This window comes from Chiloscyllium punctatum, chromosome 32 (assembly GCF_047496795.1).
Source record: "Chiloscyllium punctatum isolate Juve2018m chromosome 32, sChiPun1.3, whole genome shotgun sequence".
Lineage (NCBI taxonomy): Eukaryota > Metazoa > Chordata > Chondrichthyes > Orectolobiformes > Hemiscylliidae > Chiloscyllium > Chiloscyllium punctatum.
The window spans coordinates 48,599,226-48,618,043 of record NC_092770.1 but is presented as its reverse complement, the minus strand read 5'-3'; the positions used below and the strand labels follow the sequence as shown (position 1 = coordinate 48,618,043).

Sequence of the window (18,818 nt, the reverse complement as noted above, 5' to 3'; positions counted from 1 at the left end):
ACTTCACAATGACTTGGATGCCGACAGTATCTCTGCCTTACCATGTCTTTTTGCTGTCGCATAATTCAGAATGTACAAGCCCACAGTACTCCTAGCTTGACTTGCCTTTTAGTGCAGACACAAAGGCAGCTGGTCATAGTTGCCAGCAGTGAGCAGTCAAGCAGGTGGATGTTTTGCTGTATACAACACTGTGTCAAGTCAACGTCACAGCTCAGGGTGTGCCAGCAGCTCACGCAGAAAACTACAATATGCTCCAAACAAATGACCATATCTTGAAGACTAAGGGAAGAAGTTCTTAGTCAAGGGCACCTGTCATCAGTCAGGATGTGTTGCAACAATAAATGACATTATTTGATCGCTGTCCAGGACATGGTCAGTCAGCTGCTTGGGATATTGAGAGTCAGAGCAATAAAAGCAAGCATGCTAATTGCCTTCTGAACCACCCTGTCGACCTGTGACACAGTTTTCAAAAAACTATGTATCTAAACCCCTAGGTCTCTGTTCGACAATGCTAAGCAAGGTTGTACCAGATACTGTTCTTTGCAACAAAGATTGAAAGCTTAAAGGCTGTGTTGCCTACTGATATTACTGTTCAAGACATCTCTTCTGGACTAAAGAATGAGAGGGGAAGGATCCAATTGTTAAACCCCAATGACAAAGTTAGGACTAGGAAAGTGGTTCTTTGAGGGTTTCTTGAGCAGCTTGGGACTAAATTAGCAGTCAGAACCGCAAAACCGTAATCATCTCTGGATTACAACTTGAGTCATATGCAAATTGGTGTAGGGTAAATAAGATTAGAGAAATAAATGCATGGCTTAAAGATTAGTGTGGGAGAAATGGTTCCAATTCCAGGGCACTGGCAGCAGTTTTAAGGAAAGAGGGAGCTATTTTATTGGGACAGGCTTCATTTAAACAATGCTAGGAAGTGGATTACTGAATCATATAACTATCATTGTACATTGGGGGCAGTGCTCAATTGAGGGGAGTTTTTAAAAATCAAAAAAGAAACAAAGCAGAAGTGCTGGGTAGTGAAGACGTGAATAAAAATCAAAGTGTGACAGGAAGGTTAGAAACTACACATGGAAAAGTGCAGCAAAAATTAGAACCAGAATAAGTAATACTGGTTAAAATGTCAAAGCTTACGGCTCTTTATCTGAAAATAAGTTACTTTTGTAATAAGGTAAACGAGTTGATGCCACAAATAGAAATTAATGTGACTTGATAGCTGTTATGGAGATACTCAAGTCAGTTTTCTGAGAGAACAGATGAAAATGAAAAGGAGTGGGGTAGTTTTGTTAATAAATGAAGCTATCAGTGCAGTGATGGGTAGTGATGCAGATGCATGATATAGATCATGATGCGGAATTATTTGGATAGAAACAAGGCATAGTAGGGGAAAGAAGTCACAGGTGGGAGTCATCAGTAGGCAACTGAAGAGTTGTTTCATTGTAATGCAAAGTATAAATTAGAAAGTAGTGGAGGAATATAAGGATACAGTTGTCATGGATAATTTTAGTCAGCATATTGTCTGAACAAATTAGATTGGTGTGGGGAACATAGAGGTTGAATTGTTGAGTGCATCAGTGATTGTTTCTTACAGCAGTACATTGCAGAACCTTTTCAGAAACATTTTAGATCTGTTACCTCTCACAGGGCGGCATGGTGGCACAGTGGTTAGCACTGCTGCCTCACCGCGCCAGAGACCTGGGTTCAATTCCCGCCTCAGGCAACTGACTGTGTGGAGTTTGCACATTCTCCCCGTGTCTGCGTGGGTTTCCTCCGGGTGCTCCGGTTTCCTCCCACAGTCCAAAGATGTGCAGGTCAGGTGAATTGGCTATGCTGAATTGCCCGTAGTGTTAGGTAAGGGGTAGATGTAGGGGTATGGATGGGTTGCGCTTCGGTGGGGCGGTGTGGACTTGTTGGGCCGAAGGGCCTGTTTCCACACTGTAAGTAATCTAATCTAAAAGGAGTAGCAGGCTAGAAGACCCAAGGTCTTTACAAAAAAAAAGACTTTAAAAATATACACTGAATTCAGAAAATCCCTACTGTGCAGTTAGAGGCCATTTAGTGTGCAACTCTCAATCACTTACCCATCCATGTAACCAATCATGGGGTTTTACCCCATGGCTAAGCCACCTAATCTGCACATCCCTGGACACCACAGGGCAATTTATTAAGAGGAATCTAACCTGCACATCTTTGGACTGTGGGAGGGTATCAGAGCACCTGGCGGAAACATGTAAACATGGGGAGAATGTGCAAACTTCCCACTGATGGTCACCCAAGGCTAGAATTAACACCAGATCCCTGGTGCTGTGAGACAGCAGTGTTCACCACTGTGCCACCCACTTCCCCAATTTATCTCACTTTCAAATCCAGGTTGATAGAGATCTCACACCAGATTTCTGTACTTAACAAGAATCACTATTTATTAAAATAAGTAGACTGTAGCTACAGTTAAACAATTATGAATCATCAGCATAACAACTGCACTAGTTAAAATTCTAAGGTCCTTATAATACCTCCCCCAACCCCCAGATATACACGTACAGACAGATATGTAAAAATACATGGGTGGAAAGAAAGCTGAAAAGCGGTTCAGTGGTCCCTGTTCACAGGATCTGCTGAGGCAATTCTTGTGCTGATCAAAATGTTGCTTCTTGATCTTTATTCTCTCAATACTTTCTTTCACTTGTATGCAGGACACAATGACTGGTTCATACTTATGAATGCCTCAACATATCACTTATGAGTCACAGCTTTCAGTCACTGTTGAAGGAAATATAAACTGGTTTCTTTCAGGCTTAAAGTGGCTTTACCACAGAGACAGCTGCTCAATCTGTAGCAATCTGATTGCTTCTCCCTACTTGTTTCACAGTCCCAAGCTGTTGAGCTGTCTGGGTATCAGTTACAGTTTTTGACAGGCAGAAAGTCTTTTTCATCAATAACTAGTCATTAGTTCATAGACCAGTTACTTATTGGATGAATCTCCATTATATTTAACAGTCGGTTCCAGCTTATCTGCAAACCATCTACTATTGTTTGAACTAGCAGCTATGTAAAAACTAATTATAGTAAGTGCAAAGTTTCATGAAGTGTAGTAATCGTTCAGTAGTCCTTGATTTCCAAAAAAATTTCTTTTCTATTTCAGTTCATAATAAAAAAAATCCAAGAAAAACAGTCTTTATATCTAGTAATATGTGATGATTTAGGATTAATAAGAGGTCTCGTTAAGTATTCCCAAAGGAGTAGTGAGTGATCACAACATGATTGAATTTCAAATTAGCTTGAGGATGGGCAAATTGAGTCTCAAACCAATGTCCTCAATTTAAATAAAGTCTATTACAGAGATATGAAGAAAGAGTCATGTGAAGTGGGCCGTGGCATACAATCAGACGGATAATTCAAAAAGATGAACTCATTGAGGATTAACAAAGGCAGTGAAGGAAACAATCTTATCAACAAAGGCATACAAAGCAGTGAAAACTGGTGTTAGACTAGACAATTGGGAATGTTTTAGGACCCAGCTTAAAACCTAATGAACAGGGAGAACATTGATTATGAAAGTAAATTGTAGGTAGACAAGTAGGAGGCTAGAAGGTCACAGCACGCCAGGCAGCATCAGAAGGTGGAGAAGTCAAAGTTTCGGGTGCAACCCTTGTTCAGGACCTAGCACAATAAGTAACGAAGAAGGCAAATAGAATTTTGGCTTTTAAACTCCAACCCACTTGCAATAAAGTTAGGGAAGTCATTACAACTGTACAAAGTTGGAGTATGGTTTTGGTTCCCATTTTTAAGAAAGGATAAATTGACATTGAAGGAAGTTCAATGGCAATTCACTCAGCTGATTGCTAGGATGAAGGAGTTGACTTAATAAGAATGGCTGAACAATTTGGTCTTCAGTCATTAGAGTTTAGAAGAATGAGGGATGATCTTACTGAATTTTACATGATTCTGAGGGGGCTTGACAGGGTAGATGTTGAAATGTTGTTCCTACTAATGAATTGCTGGACATAATTCTTTACCCAAAATTCACAAATTTGACTGCCCCAGTTTGACCCATCATCTCCACCTGTTCCAGTCCCACCGAACTTATCTCCTCATACCTTGACACCATCCTGTCCCCCTTGGTCCAGGAACTCCCCACATACATTCAGGATACCACCCATGCCCTCCGCCTCCTCCGTGGCTTTCAGTTTGCTGGCCCCAATGCCTCATCTTCACCAAGAACATCTAGTCCCTGTACACGTCCATCCGCCTTGATAAAGGCCTCAAAACCTCCATTTCTTCCTCTCCCACTGACCCAACTAGTACCCCTCCACAGACACACTCATTTGATTAGCTGAACTGGCCCTCAACCTCAACAACTTCTCCTTCGAATCCTCTCACTTCCTCCAGACCAAAGGGGTAGCCATGGGTACCTGCATGGGCCCCAGCTATGCTTGCCTCTTCGAGTATGTGGAACAGTCCATCTTCCGTAGTTACACCGGCACCGCCCCCCCACCTTTTCTCATTTTGGCGCCACCTCGCGCTCCCAGGGACAGTTCATCAACTTCACGAACGCTTTCCACCCCAAACTCAAGTTCACCTGGACGATCCGGGACACCTCCCTCCCTTTCTAACCGCTCCGTCTCCACTTCCAGTGATCGACTCAACACAGACAAAATCTACTTAAAACCCAACTACTCCCACAGTTACCTGGACTGCACCTCCTCCCACCCCTCTCCTGTAAAAACACAATCCCTTATTCCAAATACCTCCGCCTCTGCTGCATCTGCTCCCAGAGGAGCAATTCCACTCCAGAACATCCCAGATGGCAACCTAATTCAAGGACCACAATTTCCCCTCCCATCTGGTCAAAAATGCCCTCCAGCGCATCTCCACCACTTTCCGCACAACTGCCCTTGTATCCCACCCCTCCAACTGCAACAATGATAACCCCCCCCCCCCTGCCCCGTCCTCACCTTCCACTCCATCAATCTCTAGCTACAGTACATCATCCTCCGCCAGTTCTGCCACTTAACATCTGATCTCACCACCAGAGATATACTTCCCTGCCCACCCCTTTCAGCATTCCACGGAGACCATTCCCTCCATGACTCCGTTAGGTCCACGCCCCCCACCGATCCACCCTCCACTCCTGCCACCTGCTTATGCCACCACAAGAGGTGTAAAACCTGCGCCCACACCTCTGCCTCCCCGCCCCTCTGCCCCCCTCCAAGGCCCCAAAGGATCCTTCCTCATCCAGGAGAGATTTTCCTGTACATCCAAACACCTCATCTACTGTGTCCGGTGCTCTCGATGTGGTCTCCTCTACATTAGAGAGACAGGACGCCAACTTGCAGAACATTTCAGAGAACATCTCTATGGGATATGGACCAAACAACCCCACCGCCCTGTAGTTGACCACTTCAACTCCCCCTCCCATTTCGCCAAGAACATGCAAGTCCTGGATTCCATTGCCATATTCAAGCCACTTGACACTTGGAGGAAGCATACATCATCTTGCACCTTGGGACACCTCCCCCCTCCCCCCCCAAATCACACGGCATCAATGTCAATTTCACCAGTTTCCTCATCTCCTCTTCCCCCACCTTATCCCAGATCCAACCTTACAACTGGGCACCGTCCTTTTGGACTGATCTACCTGTCCATCTTACTATCTTACTATCCACTCCACCCTCTGCTCCAACCTATCACCATCACCCTACACCTTCATCTACCCATCACCTATTTATCTCTCAGCTCCCTTGACCTAACCCCCCCCCAAACATTCCAGATGAAGGGCTTATGAAATGTTGACTCTCCTGCTCCTTGGATGCTACCTGACTTGCTATGCTTTTCCAGCACTACAAGTTTTGACTACTGAACATAATTGCAGAATAAGGGGACAATTATTGGTAGTGAATGTCTGAAATTCTCTATCCCAGAGGGTTGTGGAGGCGAGGTCATAAAGTATTTAAAGAGGAAGTAGATAGTATTTGATTCCCTGAGATCTCAAAATGTATGACAAGCTAACATGAATGAGGAGTTGAGGCCCATACTGGATCAACCATGATCTTGTTGAATTGCGAGGCAAACTTGAGGGGTGAAATGATTTACTTCTGTACCCATTTCTTATTACAGTCTTGGGTGTGGGCCATACTGATTCTTACATGTCCAATGAAACCAGAGGATTAACAGTAATTCAGTTAGGGAGCTGCAGAGATAGGCTCGAGTCTGGTCAACGTGCTACTGTTTTAATTTAGTCAGGAATGTGGCCATTGCATAAATGAACATGCAGTGAAATCGAGGAGGAACAAATGCACCAGCAAGACCAGGACTGGCAGCAACATTCAGAGGTTGCCAAGCAGCCTTAACGTGAAATAGTTGAAGCAGAAGGTCATCTTAGCATGCAGGAGAGGTACAGGAGGTCCAGATCTGGTAACCTTGATGCATCTCAATCATCTGGAGGAAATGTTAGTGTCGCTGCTAAATAAGGATGGTGTGGGACACTCATCTGCTGGAGCAGGACTATTAAATGGAAGAGCTGGGAAGTCATCCCACTCTGGAGGTCGTTACTGTGGTGTCTGTACTAGATTTTTATATAACCAGCTCCTTCTAAGGATCCACTAAGGATCTGTGATGCTTCTCTCAATTCTCAACCAAAAATGTATTGAGGCTGTTACCAATACCTTAAAAAATAGTTCCGATTTTAATTTTGTCAGGTGATTGTTTATCGTGTCTGTTTTTTCCAGTTTACATTCATATCCTCAGATGTTTGAGAGTAAGGTTAGATAGAATCATACAGCACAGAAACAGACCCTTTGGTCCAATTCATTCCCAAACTAAACTAGTCCCACTAGCCTGTATTTGGCTCTAAACCTTCTCTTTTCTTGTACCTGTCCAAATGTCTTTTAAATGTTGTAATTAATACTTGCATTTATCTGTGGCAGTCTATTCCACAAACAAACTGCCTTTTATATGAAAAAGGTCCCTTTTAATTTTTTCTCGCCTCGCCTTTAAAATATGCCCTCTAGGTTTGAACTCCCCCTAGAGAAAATACCTTTGCGTCCCTATGATTGTATAAGGTCACCCCTCACAGCCTCCTACACTCCAGTGAAGAAACGTTCCAGTCTATCAATCTTCTTATAACTCAAACCATCTGGTCTCAAACAAATTACCATGATGTTGCTGAGAACCTTCTTCAATTTACTCATATCCTTCGTAGAGCAGGGTAACCAGAACTTCACACAGTACTCCAAAACAAAGCACAGGCAGGTCCACACTGCTGAATATTATGTTTGGCTGTCAGTTTGCAGCAGGATGTTGGAGATGCAATCCTGGGGTCGACATGCAGCTCATTAAAATGACAGGAGAGAAGAAGAGAAAAACTTGTGATTTCATCCTGATCCTTGACACTGAGGGCTTGTAGGCTCAGAAACGGTCCAATCTGGGTGGCACAAATGAGCATGACAATGAGCTAGCAACACTAGTGGCTGGATTAAGTAATTTGATAGTCTCTGTTGACATGTTTTACGAATTGCATGCATTAACGCATGTGAGATTGGTAAAGAATTAAGGAATAGACCCAATTGTCAATTTGTCCACCTAAAGATTGGAGATCTGTCTGCATATCAGATGAATGTATGGCATCTCAATTCAATGCACAAGGAACTGAATGACATGATTAGAATCATGGCTAAAGCTGAAGGCAAGGTTGCAAATTTTCAGAGTTCTGTAACATTTTGGATCCAAGAAAAACAATTGGAACATCTCAGGGGTGTGGTGTGGGACTCTACTGATGGCACCAGTTAATGTGGAATACAGTCAGAAGGTGACAGAGCTCAAACACAATATTTTGCAGTATTTTCTCAACAAAAGACCTTCCACCATCTCAGAATTCATCAGTTGGATAACCTGTACATGGGCCAGAGTGAAACATGTGATTTTCAGTTTCAGGAACAGTTTAGTGGCGAAAGTATACAACCGACTGTCAGAAGTACTCATAATTGGAATAGAAGCTGAGGAATGAGGTATATTCCTGGCTTCAGAAAGCAAATAATCAAATTACCAACTTGCAAATGAGACCTTTAGAAACTCAGAGAAACTTTCGATATCGAAATTTTAAAGATGAGCGGTTTAAAAAAAAGCTAAATACTGAATGTGATGGAGAAATATTTCAAGGACGACATCAACCAAGCACATCTGATTAAGAATTTTAAAACAGAGATAGCAGCGAGTTTTGAGTCACTTGGTTAGGAGCTTGAAACACACAAAGAGGAGATGTGAGAAATTGCTGATCAGATAAAGCAATCTGAAACCACATTTTAAGTAGCTACACTGCTGGAATCCAATAGCTAGGGAGACATGCAAAAGACCTTGAGAGAAAATATGAGGAACCATGGGAGATAACTCACTGGGAAACTTGCATTTGGGAAGAGCCTTTTTGTTCTAAGCAGTGTAGAATGGAAAATTACTGAGCGAGATGTGGAAGCAAGCAAACCATTTTTCCTGCAAATATTTAAAGTTTTATGTAGCCAATGCTGGGCTAAATGCCTCCTGTCAAAGTAGAGGAAACTTGGAAAAAGAGGATGTAGCAGAATGGGTGGAATCTGAATATTTACTGGAAACAAAAAAATCACTTAGATTGATATCACAATGTGAAGATTATTTACAACTGGTGAAGAGAGGCAAAGATTCCAACCTCTTCCTTTTGTAATGAATTCTAAGAGAAGTGGACAGAAATCTACAGATACTCCGTGGGGGTAAAGGTGAAGGAGTTGTTAAGTACAGATGTGAAAATCCATGTGTGGCAGAGCCGTTCAGAGGTTTCTGGAGATGCTCGAGTTATTACTTTGCGATATTTACATGTATATTTCCTGTGAGGGCCAGAGCAAGACATGTGTCAAAACTATTCTGCGATTCCTGCCTGAAGCCAGCTCTGTTGGAAGATCTCAACCGACATCTAGGCTCAGCAATTGTGGATCATATTAGAAGAGCAAAACACAACTTAAATCATGCAAAAACCTCTAAGAGGGTATTATGCTGTGTCTAAAAAAGCTCAACAGCTTTAACAAGTACTGTGAATACATTGAACAGACCCAGAAGTTTGAACAAGATCGAGTAAAAGAGTAAATGCTAAACCACTGTAAATGGTTGAATAATAAACAGTCTATACTTTACTTAAATTAGATTCCCTACAGGGTGGAAACAGGCCCTTCAGCCCAACATGCCCACACCAACCCTCCGAAGAGTAACCCACCCAGGCCCATAGTGCACCTAACACTATGGGCAATTTAGCATAGCCAATTCACCCGACCTGCACATCTTTGGACTGTGCGAGGAAACCCACACAGACAAAGGGAGAATGTACAAACTCCACACAGACAGTACCCAGAGGCTGGAATTGAAACTGGGTCCCTGGTGCTGTGAGGCAGCAGTGCTAACCACTGAGCCACCGTGCTACCCAGTACTTGGTACTGCAGAGGTGCTGCAACAGAAAGTTGTAAAGGCAACTACTGACATTATAAAAAAATCTCAGCTGATAATATTGAACTATTTTTGAATGAATTCAAACAAAAACTTGAACACCTTGTTACCAGAGGAAAGGTTTATTAATAAAGTGCGATCAAAAACTCTTTAGTTTTGCTTTTAAACTGATCCATTCAATTTCTGACTTGGAAAAACATATCCTTCAAAACATTGAGAAATGGGATGTTGAGCAGATGGTAGAAACTCTTACAACAAACCTTTCAAAGAGTTCTACAAGATGTTGTCTGGTTATGGTCTTTTCCGAAAAGACCACTCCCTCCGTGACTCCCTCATCAGGTCCACACCCCCCACCAACCCAACCTCCACTCCCGGCACCTTCCCCTGCAACCGCAAGAAATGCAAAACTTGCGCCCACACCTCCCCCCTTACTTCCCTCCAAGGCCCCAAGGGATCCTTCCATATCCGCCACAAATTCACCTGCACCTCCACACACATCATTTACTGCACCCGATGTGGCCTCCTCTATATTGGGGAGACAGGCCGCCTACTTGCGGAACGTTTCAGAGAACACCTCTGGGACACCCGGACCAACCAACCCAACCACCCCGTGGCTCAACACTTCGACTCCCCCTCCCACTCCACCAAGGACATGCAGGTCCTTGGACTCCTCTATCGCCAGACCATATCAACACGACGGCTGGAGGAAGAGCGCCTCATCTTCCGCCTAGGAACCCTCCAACCAAAAAGGATGAACTCAGATTTCTCCAGTTTCCTCATTTCCCCTCCCCCCACCTTGTCTCAGTCCCAACCCTCGAACTCAGCACCACCTTCCTAACCTGCAATCTTCTTCCTGACCTCTCCGTCCCCACCCCACTCCGGCCTATCACCCTCACCTTAACCTCCTTCCACCTATCGCATTTCCAACGCCCTTCCCCCAAGTCCCTCCTCCCTACCTTATATCTTAGCCTGCTTGGCACACTTTCCTCATTCCTGAAGAAGGGCTCATGCCCGAAACGTCGATTCTCCTGCTCCTTGGATGCTGCCTGACCTGCTGCGCTTTTCCAGCAACACATTTTCAGCTCTGATCTCCAGCATCTGCAGTCCTCACTTTCTCCTGGTTATAGAGAACATTGTTCACTTTGTCGAGTGCCCTGCGATCACTGGAGTAATAACCATGAGAAGCAATCAGCAAAATATCACTGGCCCTATGGGACTGGAGGCTATCACTGGAGATGGAGTAGAGAGCTAATGACTAAAAGCTGCACACAGCTACTACTAACACAATTTATTTGTATCAGAAAGAAGGAGAATCTTACTTCTGAAGTTTTGTCTGAAATGTAGCTGAGGCAATCATTCACATGTCCTATATGAAAATGCAGTGTAATCAGTAGAGTTCCTGAGACATCCCATTAAAACTGCAGGCTGGGATACCAACTCATTTGAAACTGATGTTCTACACCCATAGCAAGGAGTTTGCAAAGAAATATCGGGTGAAGCCTGCAGGAAAAAAAATCCTGTTTGGAACATTCCAAGGGAGAAGATCATGTCAGAACTAGAAGTGGAAAGTTCTATGAAGGTTGGGGAGAACTCAATGGTCTGAAACTTGTGTTGTCTCAAGTAGCAAAATCTGGGTTTGAGAGAATATCGCACATTGGTGTCCTGTGGAAATCTGGGTGTAGTGGTGTGTGCTGAAATTGGACGGGAAGCTTAAACGTCCCAGTCAGCTGATTACCATTGCTTTCTAGCATTGGCACAACTCTCTGAAATTGAACTTAAACTGAAGTTACGTCAATGAAAATAATCATCTCTGATGCACCTTGGACAATGTGTGCCACTGGATAGGATGTGGATCTTTGTCATTTCTGAAACTATTGTAGGTATCACAGCTAAGCGGTCCAACATGTTTTTTTATTGCAGTTTATTGTGAAAAGAGGCTTGCTAGGCTACACATATTGTTGTAAGTTTGGAGTCACATGTTGGTCAGACTGGGTAAGGACAATTTTTTTTATTATTCACTTGTGGGATGTGCATGTTGCTGGCTGGCCAGCATTTATCATCCATCTCTAGGTGCCTTCTTGAACCACTGCAATTCATGTATTGTAGATAGACCCATGATGCTCTTAGGGAGAGAATTCTATGATTATAACCCAGGGACACTGAAAAAAGTGATATATTTCCAAGTCAGCCTGACAAATGGCATGGAGAGGAATTTCCAAGTGGTGTTGTGCCTAATTATCTGCTGCCCATGTCTTTCTAAAGTGAAATGATTGTGGGCATGAAAAATGCTGTCTAAGGATCTCTGGCAAATTACTGCAGTGCATCTTGCAGATCGTACTGTTCTGAAATTGAAAGCGTGGACTGTATCTTTAAGAGAGTGTGAATGCTGTTCTGAACGGAGAGTTTACAAGCACCTGCGTAAATGACGATGGTAGTCCCAGAGTGTACTGGAAAATTGAAAATATGTAACATTTGGCTGTGAAATGGATAGCTGAGTTTTGGTTGCTGTGTTGACAACTATCTGAATTTAACCAATCAGTCTAAGTTGTGCCCCAGGATTCTAAACCCAGTCGAGTTTGTATTTATTGTTTTGCCAACACTGAATCAATGAGGCGATACAATGTTGGGAGTATTAAAAATTGGCCATTTTGAAAATTGGAGAGAGCAACTGCCATCAAGATAGCTAAGCCTGAAGATCTAACACCATGCTGTCCAAGAAATTAGAAGACACACTCTATCAAAGGTACCTTTTGATATGAAACATACTCACAGTAAAAAAGATGACCCAGGGAATTCAGCAGCCAGAAGAGTGAAGTCATAGAAGATGACAGCGGCCGAATGGCTTTGAAATTAAGTTGATGTAATTTTAATAAGTATCTTATTAGAACAGCATACTGTTATAGAGTTGAAGGGAGATAATAAGCAGTTAAGATAGTCAGCATGGCTTTGTGCATGGGAAATCATGTCTCACTAACTTGATTGAGTTTTTTGAAGTTGTAAGAAAGAGATTGATGAGGACAGAGCGGTGGACGTGACCTGTATGGAATTCAGAAAGATGTTTGATAAGGTTCCTCATGGTAGACTGGTTAGCAAGGTTAGATCATGTGGAATACAAGGAGAACTAGCCATTTGGATACAGAACTGGCTGAAAGGTAGAAGACAGAGGGTGGTGGTAGAGGACTGCTTTTCAAACTGCAGGCCCGTGACAAGTGGTGTGCCACAAGGATTGGTGCTGGGTCCACTGCTTCTTGTCATTTATATAAATGATTTGGATTTGAACATAGGAGGTTTAGTTAGTAAGTTTGCAGATGACACCAAAATTGAGGTGTAGTGGACAGCGAAGAAGGTTACCTCAAAGTACAACGGGATTTTAGATTTAGATTTAGATTACTTACAGTGTGGAAACAGGCCCTTCGGCCCAACAAGTCCACACCGCCCTGCCGAAGCGTAACCCACCCATACCCCTACATCTACATCTACCCCTTACCTAACACAACGGGCAATTTAGCATGGCCAATTCACCTGACCCGCACATCTTTGGACTGTGGGAGGAAACCGGAGCACCCGGAGGAAACCCACGCAGACACGGGGAGAACGTGCAAACTCCACACAGTCAGTCGCCTGTTCAGATGGGCAATGGGCCAAGGAGTGGCAGATGGGGTTTTAATCAGATAACTGCGAGTTGCTGCATTTTCGAAAAACAAATTAGGGCAGGACTTTTACACTTAATGGCAAGCTCCTGTGGAGTGTTGCTGAAAAAAAGAGAGACTTTGGAGTCTAGGTTCATAGTTCCTTGAATGTGGCATCTCAGGTAGATAGGATAGTGCAGAGAAGGTATTTTGTATGCTTTCCTTTATTGGTCAGAGCAGTAAGTATAGGAGTTGGGAGGTCATGTTGCGGCTGTACAGGACATTGGTTAGGCCACATTTGGAATACTGATTGGAATTGGACAAAAAAGTCCCAAAGATTTCCTTAAAAATGGCCTCTGGCCTTTGGTAGTTTCAAAATGAACATAACCAGCAGTTAGGTGGAGATTTTAGAAATAGGCTAACTATTTTTAGACCCAACAGCCCCATCTTGCCTTTGTTTTAAAAAAAATTGTATGTTCTTGTACTCAGGTTACAAATTACATCAGAGATCAATCCAGGAAGAACTTCCAAGTGATTGTCATCTCATTGAAAGAGGAATTCTATTCAAAAGCCGATGCACTAATTGGAGTATATCCACAGGTATTGTTCCAAACAGTAGATTTGTATTCCAGTTTTAATTTTCTAGTTGTGGCTTGGAAGTATGTTTTTCTGTGTTCTAATTATTTTATACACATGCTTGAGGATTACAACTGCAGACAGAGATTTTCATGGATTTCACAAGGAAAACTGTGGAATAGTTGTGCCCTCAAAGTCATGTGGCCACGTAACAGAGCCATGACATCATAAAAAGGGCCGACAAGCTAGTTTCAGATTGCCATTTTACAAGATAACTATGTGGAAACCTACTGAATTAGTGTGGTACTTCTGGGTTTTCCAAAACTAATTCTATTTTGCCACATCAGGCTGTCAACAGTAATGGTAAAGCCAGGCAACATATTCCTCAGTTGAATCTATCTTCAATATATTTTGTTATGGAAAATTTGATCGTTATTATACAAGACAGCTCTTCAACATGTGCAATTGCAACGTATTTCGATAACCTATATGGATAAATTTACACAATTAATATTTGATACCTGTTAAATCTTTTTTAAAATGGAGGTGGGCTTTAGGGGTTGCCTAATCAAAGGGAAGCAAGATGGAGGAGCAACTGCACACCCTGATATAGATATAAAATTCTCTCCCCTGCTTTTGCCATAATTGAATGTTGCTTTTATACCCATGTTGCAGAGATAGAGGGATAGAAGAAGAGTCAAAAACAAAAGGTAACAGGATGTTTCTCAGTGATCACTCCTTTGACCTTCATCCATGCCTTTGATTGGCAGTTAGTATCTTTGCTTGGGGTTTAACCTCAAGCCAATTAGCATTCCACAATCTTTTTGCATCTCTGAAGGTTACTCGATAGCATCCCAAGTACAGCTGGAGTTGATAAATGTGGCGCTGTAAAAAGCACAGCAGGTTAGGCAGCATCCAAGGAGCAAGAGAACGACATTTTGGGCAGGACTCTTCTTCAGGGCCCTGCCCCAAACGTTGACTCTCTTGCTGTTCGGATGCCTGACCTGCTGTGCTTTTTCCAGCACCACCCTTTATTAACTCTAACTCTCCAGTGTCTGTAGTCCTCACTTTATCCCACCAACTATAGCTGGATCAATGTCTGTGGCAGCCTTTAAGTGGACTTTAATGGGCCATGTAAGTACATCAGTTAATATTAAATGTGGACGTTGGCCATGAATCTTCCTGCCCAGAACTTAAGTCAGGAAGGTTGCATAAATCTAGGTACGCCACTCCTCACCTAATTAAATGCAGTTTCCATCTCTTACCTCATCATCCCACAATTCGAACATTCTGCCCTAAATTTCAGTGGAACTGATATGCTGGCATAAGACAAACCATTCCCAAATGGCGTATGCATCCACATGACAAGTTGAAGACAAAACCTATCCTGCTATTTATGAAGAATTAAATCTGACTTGATTTGAACTTGTAGGAAATGAAAAATTACCTCTATGATTTAACAAATGCAGTTTACAAACTAGCTACAGACATTAGATAGATTCTTGGCTACCAAAAGGGATGAAAAGTTATTAGGAATATGCAGGAATGTAGAGCTAAAGGTTAAAATTTTATCAGATCAACTGTGATCTTGATCAAATGACCAAGTGGCATACTCTTGTTCCTTGTATATATATTAGTAAATTTGAATGGTTTCATAGAAAGTGGTGTAATCGGAACTGCCATCCACTATTCACATCAATACATTTAAATACTACATATTACTCCTGGACAGCTTGAAAATAAATATTCAGAAGAGTCGGCTCAATCTTTCCTCATTGTGCAAAACTGTGAAGACAAACTAAATATCAATACTTTTCAACTTTGACATTTACTAACTTTTGTAGTTTTTGTTATAGCAAGGAGAATGCATGTCCAGTCAACTGTTAACCTTCGACCTTACAAATTACCCAGAAAATACCAGAAAAGAAGAGACACTTCAGCCAAGGCAGGAAGAGTAATAGAACATAGTTTGGTTCCATGTAAAAACACTACTATCATCTGAATTGTTAAGCTAACCATTTATGTTTTACCTGTTATCTTAAGTGTATCTTTGTTAGCAAGTTTGTTAACATGCATTTAAAAACCTATTTCCATACTGTTAAACAAAAAGAAAATTGTACTGTCAAATCATTCATAATCCTATGGTTTTTTGTTTGGTTGACTAACCAAAACAATTAAGTTGGAATTCAAGAAACAAAGTGCCATTTATTGATCATACTTTTCCATCGAATCAGCGATTGCTACCATAAAAGCCCTGTCTAATTGTAAAACTGTAAGGAAACTTCAAATGATCAACTTTAGAGCAAGCTTGCATGGAAAACTTCATATGCGTCTTCTCTGAGGTTGTTTAAGAAAAAAAACAGATTTGCAGATGCCAAGATAACAACTAAAATTATTGTTCAACTGCTGGCTCTCATTAACAATAACATTGTGTAGGTGGCAAAATCATGAATCACATCAGATGCTGAGGAATCTCATTTGATTTTGAAAATTTAAGTTAGTGAATTACAAACATAGTTGGGACCAAAATAAAAACAAACAGTTTCCAAAGCACAAAGCAGCATAACTAGGACGGAAAGTGTAGATCTTCCATTAGAAATTATGGTGGTCTTAAGTGCAATACAGATATATTGAAACACAAAATCAATACCAATGTATTGGGTACTTAACATTGCAGTCTTCAAGATACAGAAAAGGAAAAAGACAGATTATTTTGAGCATAAAAAGCACATTGCCAATAGCTTCTTTGTAGATTTTCATTACTTATGAAAGATGACCATTTATGTATTCTCTATACGTTACGAGATACAAAATCTTACAAATCTGTACATCAGTGTTCGATATCATACTGACCAAGTACGCATCAAAATCCAAACATCACTTACTCTGCAACATTAGGCATCTCTTAGTCAACATCTGGGATTTCCAATGGAGTCCCAAGGTGCGAAAGTATCAAAACAGAGCCTTAGTACAAAAGCAGGCCTAAATTGACAGATCAAGTTTTAAACACTTAATCATTATCTGTGGCACTGCAATTCACACTTGGTAATTTTGCAGAAGAAGGTGAAGTGAAGAAAATTTATGTTGAATACATTTGTTTTTATGTTGATTGCATTTTACATACTTGTAAAATGGTTTTTCTTGCCCAAATGTTAATCATGTTATTGTTACTAGTTATTGTTAAAACTAATTATTAATACAGTGAAGAAAGCTGGCTGAGAAGCATAGACCTCAGTTTGTTTATCACATATACTAGAGAGGGATGAGTAGTGAAAATGTGTTGCTGGAAAAGTGCAGCAGGTCAGGCAGCATCCAAGGAACAGGAGAATTGACGTTTTGGGCAAAAGCCCTACTTCAGGAAGAAGGGCTTATGCCCGAAACGTCGATTCTCCTGTTCCTTGGATGCTGCCTGACCTGCTGTGCTTTTCCAGCAACACATTTTCAGCTCTGATCTCCAGCATCTGCAGTCCTCACTTTCTCCTCCAGAGAGGGATGAGTATCCAAGTATATATAAACCAGAGACCAGGAGTTCCTGTGAAAATAAGTAGTGGATGTGACAAGGTTGAAAATGTTAAAAGGAAGCATGAGAGAGAGAAGCACAGTGAAGATTGAACAGAAAGCCAACAAATATTTTGGTTGATAGATGAGTAGTAAAGATGTGAACTGGGGAGAGGCTGCTAGAAGCATACAAAAAGAAATAGTTTGTGGAGCTGAAGAAAACATTAAAGAGAAATTAATATTCCAGGTGTTAAGAAAATAGTTGTCAGGATATGAAGGGATAGACGAGGGTAAATGAAGAAGTTTTCCTGCATGTAACTGTATAGTCTTGTTGTAATTTTTATAGATTTCTAGGTGATCCCTCCTCATTCCTCTGAACTCCAGTGAATCCGAACTGACTTAATCTCTCATGACTCAGTCCTGCCATCTCCGGAATCAATTTGGCTACCTTTGCTGAACTCCTTCTATAGCAAGAATGTCCTTCCTCAGATAAGGTGACCAAAAGTGGACACAGTATTCCATTTAAAATGGTGATAACAGGAAATTGGCAATAAGAAACAGTTAACACGCGGCAAGAGTGACAAGAGAAAATGTAAAGAACCAGCACCAAGCAGAACTTTGAAATGGGGATGTTAGGGCAGACAAAATAGCAAAAAAAAAGCATCATTTAGGTACAAGTGTGATCTATGAAGAAAATGCTGATTTCTAAATAAATGGCCAGAAGTGTTAATATTTCAGATTAAATACTGATTTAAGCATTTGTGCGTTATCGTTAATTTTACTAATGCAGTGTTTCATTGTCAAAGATAAACAATTTTATGAAAATATTGAAAAAGCAATTATTGCTTGATACTTTCTTCACAATAAACATTGAAAGGTTAAGAATTTGTTTAGTCATTCCATTTATCCTAACAAGAAAACACATAAATATAAAGTAATAGTATTGTGTTTATAAAGTAAAATCTGTGCCTAGGTGTAATGTATGACATATTTGCCTTACTCTTACATAATTTCTATTTGATTTAATGTTTCTGTTGAACTAGTTTCTATACACTGGTTTTCCTTGGGAACATCAACACCATTGTTCAGTGAATTTTTCAGTTCTTGCCTCAAGGATTATGGAGGGGTTAGCATGAAAGTGGAGTTCAGGCTTCAATCAGATCAGCCATGCTTTTACTGAATAACAAAGATTCAAGGGGGCTAATGGTCAACTCAGATTTGTGTTCTCACTGCAAAGTAATAAACCTGACCGCATCATTATTAACAAAACATTCCATCAGAAAATTTCTGTAATTATAGAAATACAAGAACGGTCAGATTTACATACATAATTCTTGCCTTGAATAAATGGCTGCACATTTTACCTGTATTCACCTTCATGGGATTCTTCACTGGAATGCTTCACAAGATTAGTTGAAGTAACAACCCTCTTTCCATGTTTTCATTTTCCCAAAAATCAAAAAAAAGTTCTTACTTTAAATGAATGCTGGATCATTTGTGATTAATTTAGAAACCTGTAAGTTTATCCAAGTTCATCCCAATTCTGAACTGTTTCAATATTTTTCACCACTTCTTTCTTATATTCAAGATTTAATTATATAATTAAATAATACTCTTACAAGACTTCTGCAAAGTCTAACAAAT

At 41.2% G+C, this 18,818-nt stretch overlaps 1 protein-coding gene across 1 annotated transcript in view; it reads left to right on the top strand.

Annotated features, from left to right (window-relative positions):
* The window catches only part of LOC140458148 (structural maintenance of chromosomes protein 1B-like), a 146,280-nt gene extending 129,323 nt beyond the window's left edge, over window positions 1-16,957 (top strand). Inside the window, exons 24-25 of the mRNA XM_072552306.1 lie at window positions 13,590-13,700; window positions 15,533-16,957. Of these exons, the coding sequence (XP_072408407.1) occupies window positions 13,590-13,700; window positions 15,533-15,634 (213 nt within the window). The 3' untranslated portion in view covers window positions 15,635-16,957. The remainder of the gene's footprint in view (window positions 1-13,589; window positions 13,701-15,532) is intronic.
* The last annotated feature ends 1,861 nt before the right edge of the window (window positions 16,958-18,818 follow it).